Here is a 12131-nt window from a genome sequence, read left to right as displayed (position 1 = left end):
CAATGAGAAGATGGGCGGATGGCAGGGCAGGGTTCTGAGTCAATCAGCGCCCTCACCTTCCCTTTCTGGCTCTTTCTCCCTCCTAGGGTCTTCCAGGCCCCCAGGGTGCAATTGGTCCTCCAGGAGAAAAGGTAGGTGGGCCTGGGCTGTGTTGCGGGCCACTGCCCACCTGTAGTTGAATTCCCTGGCCTGCCCCAGGAGGACCCCTCATATCCACCAGCTCTCAATGTATATCTTAGTGCTCCCAAGAGATGCCAAAGCTCAGAGTGCCAAGAACTGGGCCAGAAGCATGAGAAGAATCTTGGATCCGTGTCTCACTGATTCATACATTTGTTCCCTCATTCATTCCCTAGTATGTACAGGGGTTGCTGGATTTAGCAAGGAACAAAAATACAGGCCGTGTATTGAACCATTGTGTATCTGAAATTCAAATTTAACCGGGCATCTTGTTTTGTTGTTGTTTATTTTGGTTTAGTTTAGTTTCGCTAAATTTGGCAACCTGGCTGTGTCTGCAGAGCCTACCTTGTCCTGTGCCCTGCAACGAGAGCTAGAAGCACTTGCCCTTCTAGGGTTTGTCGCTTAACCAGGCATGAGATAGTTCAGGTAGCTCGAAGCGCCTTGGTTGCCACCAGCAAAAACACCTCCAAGGGGGTGGTTCTGAGTGCATGATAATCCGCGGGGGGCCTGAGAAACACAGAGGGCCGGGCTGCTGCCGGGCCTGGGACCTTCCAGGAGCTGGTGTTTGTGGGATGCTGAGGCTGTGGGCCTTACACTGCGGGATGCCCTGCCCCGCCCTGGGGTGTTTGTGTGAACAGACCCGGGAGGACAGGCTGGTGGGAGCACTTGAAGAAGGCACGGCACCGTAAGAGCAGCGGAGGCTGGGTAATGTCCTCCTGGGCCCCAGCATGCAGCAGGTGGATGTGGAGAAGAATGGGGGCACTTGGTGGGCTGACTCTGTTCCTACAGCAAAACCTGAAGGTGATCAGAACGGTGGAGCTGCCCCCAGGGCGCTACTGTGGCTACATGCCTCACAGCCAGGGACCCAGTGCCTCTGACCACACTTCTCAGCAAACGCTGTGTGGGCAGAAATGTTGAAAAGTAACCTTGGGGGCCTACAGAGAGGTCAGGTGAGCCTAGGGAGGCTCACGGAGCCTCACGGAGTCTCTGGTTTGTTCTAGGGTCCCTTGGGTAAACCAGGCCTTCCAGGAATGCCCGGTGCTGACGGACCCCCGGTGAGTAGCCCTGCCCCCCTCATCCCTGCATACTCTCCCCACCTCCTCCCTGCGGACAGGGGCTGTGGGCCCAGGCTCTTTGGGGCTGTTGGCCGGCACTGACTCATTCTGGCTCTGTTGATGAAGACCCGTTTGGTCTCCAGCTTGACTGCTGGGTCATTCTTGGGTTTTGGACACCCTTAGCATCATGTGTTTGAATCAACGAGTGGTGACTGCACGAGTAGGAATATTAGCTATTTATTAGGGTGTGCTGATTAATTACCGAAGTCAGGCCTGCGTGCTGAGCCGTTAGGAGGGCTGGGCCGGGCTTCACGCCATCGCTTCCATCCCCGGGGTTGGAAGCGAAGAGGCAGGGTACGTGGTGTGTATTTTTAGTGTTCACGCACTGAGAAGGGAGGTGGTGAGCAAACGCGTTTGCAATGTGTGCGGGCACAGCTGTGGAGCCAAATTAGATTCTGCCTGGAAATAGCGAGTTGGTGACAAATCCAATCTGTGGCTAAGCTGTGTGGAGGGCGTAGGTGTGAGGAAGTAGAACACACTCAGAATGCGTACGTGCGTGTGTGCACACGTGCATGTACACGAGTGTGAGCTGATTTGCACCCACTACCCTCTGTAAGTGCCTGCTGCGGTTTTGGTTTTGATTATTCCGTTAATGCTGAGTCTATTTCACAAACGAGATTAGCAGAATTAATTATTGAAGACACCGTGTGCTTTATGGTTTTAATAACACTGTTGAAAACTAAACAAGGAAGTTAAATATGTTGACGATTATCGGAGACTGCTCACCACGCAGCATCCCTCAGGCTGAGTCAGTCGGCCCAGTGACTCCCACATCACAAACTACCCCTTCTTGATCAGAACAAGCAGAGTGGAGCCTTCTCATCCCCACGTGGGCAGCTGTGGGGCCCCGTGGTCACCTGGCCACATGGGAGTCTGCGCACTGAGTGGTTCATTGTCCAATGCGTTATTTGTGTCCTTTAATTGACATTTCATTGCCCTTTCTAATTATCAAAACAGCACATCTCGTTATAGAAAATTAGGAAAATAAATACAATTACAGTAAATTATAACCACCTTTGATCTCATCTCCTGATTTAGCCACTGATAGCAGGTGGACGTGTGTCCTTCCAGCCTTTTTTTCTGTTCCCGTGCTGCTGGCTGTGATGTCGATGGAGTATGGGCCGCAATCTGTGGGGAGGGTGGCTGGGCCCAGAGGGGGAGGAGGGGGCCTGGGTGTGAAGCAGGCCACACCCCACTTTCCTTCTGAGGAGAGGAGGGGGGCCTGGGTGTGAAGCAGGCCACACCCCACTTTCCTTCTGAGGAGAGGAGGGGGGCCTGGGTGTGAAGCAGGCCACACCCCACTTTCCTTCTGAGGAGAGGAGGGGGGCCTGGGTGTGAAGGGGGCCGCACCTCACCTTCCTGACAAGATCATTCTCTCGGCCCTCAGCTGACCTAACTTGTTCTCCCTGGAACTCCCCTCCCCATGTTGAAACCTCCAAAGAATTGGGGTCCCTAAAGAGCCTGCAGTTTCCTTTTATATTCTTTGGGGGAAGGAAGGGCCTTTAAGATGTCCCTTCCCCGGCCCGAATTTAAACCTTAAAATGTGAGCATAGGCGGACCCCATTCGCATGAAGGTACGTCGAACAAAAGGAAGCCATGGGTAGGCCCAAAGACAGCCCCAGCTGTCTCGCACCAATCTGGAGGAAAGAAAAGATTTTTAGAAATTCTCCTTTACAAGGCAGCACATTGAGGGTAAACGCTACAGAGTTTTCTTTTTTTCTTGCTTTGGTTTTGGTTTCAAAGAAAGGAAGATTGACTTAAAATCCATCAAGAAATATGAGGTGCTTCGGAGCAGACTCGATACCTTGAAATATGTTGTTGAATAATTCCTGATAGCACACGCTGGGGAAATGGTTAAGTGAATTATGGCTCAGTGGAATATATTCCTGATACCATACGCTGAAGAAATGATTAAGTGAATTATGGCTCAGTGGAATATTACAGAGCCAGTAAGAATTGAATTTAGACAAATACTCCGTGACATGAGAAAATGCTCACAATGTAATATTAAATTAAAAATGATCTACCATGCCAGTGGCACATGCATATATGCAGAGACAATGGATGATTCTATCACACAATTAGCCACAGCCAGTGGCACATGCATATATGCAGAGACAATGGATGATCCTATCATACAATTAGCCACAGCCACTCCGTGCAGTGAAGTGATGAAGGATTTTAATTCCAGTTCCACTTGCCTAATTGTCTAAGATGAACATACATTACTTTTTAAATCAGAAAATATCAAATACAAATAATGTAAGCTTTATTATTTTCCCATTACAGAAGCAATGCTCATTATAGAATACTGGGAAACGCACACAAGGAGAAAGAAAGGGGAAAGTGATCCTGCCCGGCTTTGCAGGAAAATCAGTCATGGTTATCTTGTGACGTTTCTTTTCTGCCTTTTCCTGTTCAAACATTTTTTTTTTTTTTTTTTTTTTTTTTTTTGAGACGGAGTCTCACGCTGTTGCCCAGGCTGGAGTGCAGTGGCGTGATCTCGGCTCACTGCAAGCTCCGCCTCCCGGGTTCCCGCCATTCTCCTGCCTCAGCCTCCCGAGTAGCTGGGACTACAGGCGCCCGCCACCGCGCCCGGCTAATTTTTTGTATTTTTAGTAGAGACGGGGTTTCACTGTGGTCTCGATCTCCTGACCTTGTGATCCGCCCGCCTCGGCCTCCCAAAGTGCTGGGATTACAGGCTTGAGCCACCGCGCCCGGCCTCAAACATTTTTAATAAGGGAGCTTTGTGCTTCCCCCCACTGCCTACTCCCATTCTCTATCTGTAACTGAAAATATACCTAAAGGAATTTGGCCTGGATGGGAATGGAGGCTGCCGTGATGCCAGCCGCTAACTCTGCGTGGCGCTCCCTGGGTGGGCGCGGTCCTGAGCACTTTGCAAACGCTCTGTGCGTCTCCGCAGCAGCGCTGTGTGCAGTTGTGCTGTTATCTCCAGCCTGGAACTGAGGAAATGACCATGGGGAGAGGCCTGGGGGCTTCCTCGAGCAGCCATGGCTGGGTCTGCCCAGTCCAGAGCCGGGCTCTTGGCCCCCCTGCAGATCCACCCGCCAGGTCCTTCACAGAACGGTGTCTGTGCTTGATAGAAACTGTAATAAAGGGCCACAAAGAACCTCTCCCGGCCACCCTGGACCAGGACACCCTCCCGTTAGCTTTGTCCAGGTCCAGCCCGGCCACCGTGAGGTGCTGGCGCGATCAGCCTTGTTTCTGGAAGGCGGCGTGGTGGCCAAGCATGTCCCCTCCTGGCTGGAGCAGCAAGTGGGGTCCCACAGGTGCCTGGACTTCCTCAAAGCCTCCCTCAAGGGGAACTTTGCACCCTCCCACTCACTTGCTAGGATAGGCTGTCTGCAAAGGCATCAAATCCAACTGGACAGCTAATAAAAATTTGAAAGTCACACACAAACCATTTAATTCAGGCGACGGGACTTGGGTCTTCTGAATGCTACTGTGTCTAGAAAAAGTCTCAGATCATCGTTAGGCCACTCAAGGTAGAAGAGCATCTCGCCACCCTCTCGTGTTACACCTGAGAGAGGCAAGTGACCTGCCCAAGCTCACACAGCAGGTTGAGTGTATCCAGGAGTAGAACCAGACCCCGCCCTGCCAGCCTTCTCGCCACCCCGCCCGGCCTCTTTCCTTGAATCCTTGTTGGTGGAACTGCATTTCTGCACAGTGAACATTGATGATCTTTCTGTTTTTATCCTGGACATTTGGCTCACCGATCCTGAGCTCACAGGCATTAAACCGAGTGACCCATTTGGGTTGGAAGGTCAGAGAAACCTGCATTCCTAGGAATGGAATTAGTACAGGTCCAGGCAGGCAGGAGACACAGGTCCTTCCTAGGGCCTTGGCTAGGCACCTGTCACGTGGGGCACAGGTCCTCACCTTCGCTCAGCTCCCCTCCATCCTTAGGCCAGGTGGAGACCCCAGGGTGTGGGTCTCAAATGAGGCACTGTTTGAAGACTTATGGATGTGCTGGGACCCCTCAGTCAAGTTAAACGCCTTACCCTCCACCCCGCGCGCCTTACCCTCCACCCCGCGCGCCTTACCCTCCACCCCGCGCGCCTTACCCTCCACCCCGCGCGCCTTACCCTCTACCCTGTGCGCCTTAGCCTCCACCCCGCGCGCCTTACCCTCCACGCCCCGCGCGCCTTACCCTCTACCCCGCGCGCCTTACCCTCCACGCCCCGCGCGCCTTACCCTCTGCCCCGCGCGCCTTAGCTTCCACCCCGCGCACCTTAACCCTCCACGCCCCGTGCGCCTTACCCTCTACCCCGTGCGCCTTAGCCTCCACTCCGCATGCCTTAGCCCTCCACCCCGCGCGCCGTAGCCCTCTACCCCGCGCGCCTTAGCCCTCCACCCCACACGCCTTGTCCTCCACCCCACACGCCTTGTCCTCCACCCTGCGCGCCTTAACCCTCCACCCGGCGCCAACCTTGCTTTACTTTTGGTTCCCCAACAGTCAGAGATTCCGAGGTTTGCAGACAGCTCAGCAGTTGCTAGTCCAGGAAGCAGGGATGCCAGGAACCTAGTCCCAGCTCGTTATCATGCAGATTCATCTTGTTAGGTGACCTGGGGAAGAGGCCCTTGTTGGCCCTGTCCCCACTCATGGGTCGCTGGTCTGTGGACCTGCACTGCAGGGCGGGGCTGGCTCTGGCCGGGTCAGGAGCCACCGTGCAGGTCACCTGTGCGCTTGGGGGTTGCTGCACACTCCCGAAGTCGCTCTGACTGTGGTCGGGGTCGGGCCAGGGTCAGGCTTATTGTTTCCATTTTGCATATGAAGCAGTCGAGGTTCAGGGCCTGGCGCAGGCCCAGGGAGGCCGGGCTGTGCTTGGCTGCCTGTCCGGCTGCTTCAACTTTTGGTGCTCTTAGTTTTCCTGGGGAGGGAGGGAAATGGGCTCCATGATCATGGATGCTAGGCAGGGAGGGGAAGCGAGGGAGGTTGCTTTCTGGAGTGGCGCTGACTAATCAAGGCTTCTTCTTTTGTGACAGGGACACCCTGGCAAAGAAGGCCCTCCAGGAGAGAAAGGAGGTCAGGTGGGTGCTCTCCGTGCCCTCCTACCCTTCAGCATTCAGGCGGGGCGGGTCCAGGTGCTCTGGGCTCAGCCTCTGCTCAGGGACGCCCAGCTTGGAAAGGAAGGAGCCGGGGACACTCACACCTTCCTCAGGCGTCTCTGCCAAGGGACCCAGCCTAGGGGGAACACAGGCCTTTTCTCTGAGAAGCGGGGCATCCGTCTGGGTCACTGCCCCTCACCCCACCCTCCAGTTGCTGTCCATGACCAGATCGGGTGCCCATGACCAGATCAGGTGCCCATGACCAGATTGGGTGCCCATGACCAGATCGGGTGCCCATGACCAGATCAGGTGCCCATGACCAGATCGGATGCGGGCAGCAGGGCAGTGTCTCGGTGTTCAGCCCTGGCCTTGAATCTGCACAAGCTGGGTGGCCTTTGAGTTTTAGGGAGATGCCGCTATGAACAGGGACAGACTGCCAGGTCATGCCAGTGCCAGGGATGGGGTCTTTCTGCGGATGCCTGTGTCTGGCACTGTGAGTGGCTCATGGTTCCTCCTGTGGGGCCTGCTGGGCCTGTGAGGGTCCCATGCAGCGCGTTCACCAGCGCCTTCTCTCCACTGTGATTCATGACAAAGCTGCTGGGCTGCAAGCGCCTCTGTGGGAAGAGCCTCCAGACAGGAGGAGTAGACAGCGGGGACTGCTGTTGCTGTCCTGGTGTGCCCCAAACTTTGTTCACCCCAAGACCACTTGTGTGTTGAAACCTCACACTGAGCTCATGGTCATTGGAAGCCCGGGGCTGAGGGCAGAGGCCCACCTGCACCAGGGTTCCAGAGGCCCCATTTGTCACAGGCTCTGGGATCGGGCCTGACTAACATTTATCTCTTGAAGCAGGGTCTGTACAGGCAAGATGGGGTCCGGGGCTTGGTCTTAGCGCCCCCTGCCAAGGGTGTAGTGGGCCAGGACTGACCTTCCAGGGCAGCAGAGCTAGCGCCAGTCCTCACAGGGGTTCCATTTCCAGTGCCAGGCCTGCTTGGCAGTGGCACTTCTCCAACATGCTGCCCCTGAGACCCAGTGGGGTCTGAGATTCGCCACTTCTGTCCTGCTTCCTCTCCTGAAAGTCACAGCAGCCACTGGGGTGAACGCTCCCCTCGGCCCTTGGCTTCTGTTCACCATGAGAGATCCTGTTCCTGCTGCCTCCAGTGGGTCATTTACCAACCATCCTCCCTGGGCACAGCCTCTTATCATCAGAGGTGGAGGCAGCACCTGGGGCCACCAGTGCTTGCACAGCACCCGGAACTGGTGCTGACCGGCGGTTGGCACGTAGAGCCCACAGCACAGGCCCGCTGTTCCAAGTGCTGGCTTTTCAGCTGGGATGAGAGGCATTCATTTACTCCCTGGGACTTCCTGAGTTACTCTCTGTGCCAGGCATCCTGTTAGCGATGGGATACAGCAGGGAGCAGGCACTCCGGGGCCGGGTCTCAGAACTGCATCCTTGCAGAGGAGGCCACCAAGCCTATCCTGTCTGGGAACTCCAGCTGCTGCCGTGACACCACGTGGAAAGGGGGCTGGGAGGGAGGTGGTGGGAGCCGTTCGTCATGCCTGTGTCTTGGGCTGGGGCAGGCGGGGCTGGATGCCCACCCCCGTGAGCTCTAGATGAGCATCAGCGAGGCCCTTGGCTGCTGGCGGATGCCCCTTCCCTGTCTAGCAGCCTTGACCCTTCTCCCAGCCGGAGGCGCTCCTGATTTATTCCAAGGTCCTTAGTCTGGGGATGCATTTCTTTAGGGGCAATGCTCCTTGCAGAGCTCCAAAGCTGGTCTTCCACCATCTCACCGTTCCCCCAGCCTATCCCTTATTTCCCTGACTGCCGGGTGGGACCAGCGTTTGCTTCACCTCTGTGTCCTGCTATGAGACATGAGACACAGCCACACCTCCACCGTCAGTGCAGGCTGGGAACACCGGTGTGAGTCTCCCATGGCGGGGCCTCTCTGACCTGGGATGTTCGCCCTGCTCTCAGCAGGAGGGCTATGCCAGAACTCTGGGGTTTCCTGAAGTTCCCCAGGCACCTCCACACTGGCATGGGGCTAACGGTCTTTTTCTCTTTGGTTTTAGGGTCCACCTGGCCCCCAGGGTCCGATCGGCTACCCAGGTCCTCGAGGAGTCAAGGTGAGAGAGACTCACGCCGCTCCAGGTCATCCTGGAGGTCAGGGTTGGGGCTGCGGGCCTTGGCGTGGCTGGTTTGTGGGAATTCTCTGTGGTTTAATGTCCCTGCCCTTCAAACCGGAGTAGCCCAGTCCTCCCAGTCACTTATGTGGATGCTAGGTCTCAGGACAGCGGGCCTGAGCAGGCGAGGGTGTGACCAACCGGAGTCAGGAGGGCTGATATGGAGCGTGGGACAGTCTGCAGTCTGTGGTGATGAAGCCAGGGGTGCGCTGGCAGCCATCTTTCAGGACGGGACACGTCCTTTTGCTTCTTGCCTCTTTTATTGTTGCCATTTGTCAGGCTTCTGCCACTCTCCTCAGAGACAGCAGATCCCGGCTGAGGCCGAGAGCCTGGCCTCTTTCCTGGGGAAGCTCGGAAACGTTTCTTTCTAGCCATTTGCACATTCCGAATGAGAAAGAGAATCTGTCTCCGCTGATAGCATCTGGGCGGGCCAGCCCCGTCGCAAGGCGGAGCTCATGGGAGCTGTCCATTTATTCACAATCAATCGTGTTTCTGCCATGAAGGGCTCTGACAACCTCGTTACGTGGGACGCACGGCTCCAGAGCACTATCCCAGACACAGGTGCCCTCCGTCACAGCCCAGCTAACTGTGTTTGCTCTGAGCTGGGTAATGCAATCCCGAGTTGTGCAGCTCTCTGGACACGGCCCGTTCTGTGTAGACAGACATACGCCTAGGAGCATGCGGACCAGCTCTCTTCCTCCTCTGAGAATGGGGACTTGCGGCATCTTAAAGGCTCATGATGACTCTTTCCTTCAAGATGCTTTTAACTGGATGTGAAGGAATATGTGTGTATATATAGCAACTAGTCAAGCTTGAGGGATTTGTAGAAATGACTCATCAGCTCAGCTGCCCCTCACCTCCCTGGTCCAAAGGGCTTTATGCTTTTCAAACACTGTTGCACATCAGAAGTGTGTGGCCGCCCTGGGGCATGGAGGCCGACTGGAAACTGCCTCCTGCTCCGAATCAACCTCCTGACTCAGGCTGGTCACCCCCTCACCTGCTCTGAGAGCCCAAGACATCAGTGTTCAGTGACATGCCCCAAATTACACTAAAAGCGAGGCTGCTGTCAGAAATCAAACCAGATTCGAAATCGTGTGCCCCACCCTTGTCCCCGGGAGGCCCCGACTTCCATTTCCCAGGAATGAGGACGTTCCAAGTTCACGAGGTACTGAAGAGAGACCTTCCAACGGTTGGGAGCCTGAGGCGAGTCAGGTTTTTCCCTAAAGCCAGCTTCTAGCAGCAAAATGCCTAGCAAATTTTATAAGGGTGATAATTTAGCAGAAATGCTGATGATGTGAGTTCTATAGCATGTTTATTTTACAAATTCCTGTCGCATAGCAGGAGCCTCTGCCAACTCCCATACATGGCTAATTGCATAACGCTGCTCTGTGAGCTAAAAAGGTGTTTGCTTTAAAATGTTTATGGAGAATGCTCTTATCTTGTCTATCTGATTAAAATTCATTCATGACATGAGCAATCCAGTTAGACTTGGAAGCAGAGGGTGGAAGGAAAACTGAGGTTTAAAATAATTTTCGTCGGGGAAAAAGTTTCTCATGGTCCCGTGCATTTGGAAATGTGAGTGGTGTTGGCGCCTCACGAGCTTGGCCTGGGCGGCGGTGATGGCGGCAGGGCGTGGGATTGTGTGGGCCAAGCTGCCGCCGTTCGAGGTGAATAGTCCTCGGTGAGAGCGGGCCCGTTATTTTCCACCAAAGCCCTACTTTCTTCCTGGGAAAAGGTTCTTAGTCCATTGGAGCTGCTACAATAAAAAGACCCTAAAATGGGTGACTTGTAAACAACAGGAAATTATTTCTCACCGTCCTGGAGGCTGGGAAGTCCAAGATCACAGCAGCAGCAGATTCAGTGTCTGGGGAGGGCTGCCATCTGGGATGGTCCCCTCTCACTGTGTCCTTCACATAGCAGGAGAGGGGGGACAAGCACCCTGGGGCCTCTGGTGAGGGCACTAATCCTAATCACAGGGGCTCCGCCCTGTGACCCAGTCACCTCCCCACGGCCCCACCTCCTAGTTCCATTGCCTTGGGTGTTGGGGTTCACCATCTGAGTTTTTGGTGGACACACGATGTTCAGGTCACAGCAGGCTCCCTTTGTGTTCCTCTGAGTTCACTGACCTTTGGCCCGCCCCCAGGCTTCCCTCTGCCTTGCACTTCTGAAGAGGCACCCGTTTCAACCTGACTGTCAACAGAGTCAAATCCACCCTTTGTTTAGCCCCCAGCTGCTAGGAGGTTGCCGGGCGGCCTAAAATATGAATTCACATCCAGGCCTCGGGCAAAAGCCTGCCCCTCTCTGGGCTATGTGCACATCTAGCCCCAGCCATGCTGCAGCTCCTGAGTGCTCCTTGCTGGGGCGGCTGGCTGGCCGTCGTGTCACAGATGCTCCAGTCCAGCCCTTCCCAGCCAGGGCCACTTCCTGCATGACTGAGGAGTGCCCTCTAATGGGAGGTACCACACACCCCACCATGCACACAGGAGCCCCAATGTCAACAGCCCCGTGGCCGAGAAACTCTGGGAAGTGCTGGTTCTGTCTAGTTGGTCCCATTGCTCTGATGGGGATCCTAAAACGCTAGAACTGTAGGACTGGGAGAGGTCTCAGGGGGCTGTGGTCCTACCTGCCTGCTCTCAGCAGGGCGTGGGCAGGGTGGGAGCAGCAGCGTCGCCCAGCCTGCCCAGCGAGAGGGAGGAGAGCTGGTGCCAATGCCCCCTGGATGCCGTACCAGGGAGTTTAGTGCTCCTGAAAAATAATGCCAGCCACACAAACCCCGTCCCCCAGGACTCATGGCAGGGAGGGGCAGCTGGACATCACCTTGCATTTAGGATCAGACACTGCTGAGCAGGCTCAACCCTGAGTGTATTCTCAACCACACCTGCAATTTTCTTGTGTGCTTCAGAGGAAATAAGCAGAATCTCAAGTTGCTATTCTATTTTGCAAGTATGCTGAGAACTCAAAATTGCTCTAAGAAAAGGAAGTAGCTCATCTCCAGAAAGCCCTTCTCTGTGGGGTTCTAGGGCTATTGTGTCTGAGGCGGTGCCTCACCGTGGTGAGATGGCAGGTGGTTTTCCAGGGTCCGCAGCTCTGTGTCAGCCCTCGTGGGCCTACCTGTTCTCTTTTCCTCTGGGGGCTTCCAGCCAGGATTGCTTCGGAAGAAGGCGTCTGTAGGAAAAAACCACCACCAAGTGCTTAGAAACCACTCGCCTCTCAGCAGTTGGCCCAGCTGAGTCACTTCTCACCTTCCTGGGCTGCCCGGGCCCACAGGTGCTGCCAAGTGCGCGCTGTGCTCAGCGGGGGCAGCGGCCTGCAGCAGGCTGTTCTGAGTGTCCTCGCGGCTTGGCTGGCCATTCCCACTCGGCCCTGGAATACGCATGCTGTGTTTGCCCGGTGCTTCCTCTCCATCGTGAGGTCCACGTCCCGTCTCAGGCTCGGGTAGAGATTAGCGTGGGAGAGGTTTGTTTGGAGTCGGCCTCCCTGCCTGGGCCAGTGCTGTTTCTGAGCTGTGCCCTGTCCCCCCAAGGCACTCCATACTGGTCCGCATTAGTGTGCCAAGTGCCGGGCCAGGTGAACCAGAGCTGCTTCGAGCC

The 12131-nt window shown here is 55.3% G+C and overlaps 1 protein-coding gene across 3 annotated transcripts in view; it reads left to right on the top strand.

Annotated features, from left to right (window-relative positions):
* COL5A1 (collagen type V alpha 1 chain) overlaps positions 1–12131 on the top strand; it is a 208645-nt gene that overhangs the window by 127006 nt on the left and 69508 nt on the right. For all 3 annotated transcript variants that reach the window (XR_012424123.1, XM_045374232.2, XM_045374231.2), the window contains exons 24-27: positions 87–131; positions 1179–1232; positions 6300–6344; positions 8431–8484. Coding sequence is in view for 2 of the 3 variants with exons in the window: in XM_045374232.2 (XP_045230167.2) it covers positions 87–131; positions 1179–1232; positions 6300–6344; positions 8431–8484 (198 nt within the window). In the remaining variant the exon portion in view is untranslated. The remainder of the gene's footprint in view (positions 1–86; positions 132–1178; positions 1233–6299; positions 6345–8430; positions 8485–12131) is intronic.

The sequence above is a fragment of the Macaca fascicularis genome, chromosome 15, assembly GCF_037993035.2.
Source record: "Macaca fascicularis isolate 582-1 chromosome 15, T2T-MFA8v1.1".
NCBI classification, from domain to species: Eukaryota; Metazoa; Chordata; class Mammalia; order Primates; family Cercopithecidae; genus Macaca; species Macaca fascicularis.
This window is presented reverse-complemented; position numbering and strand designations above follow the sequence as displayed.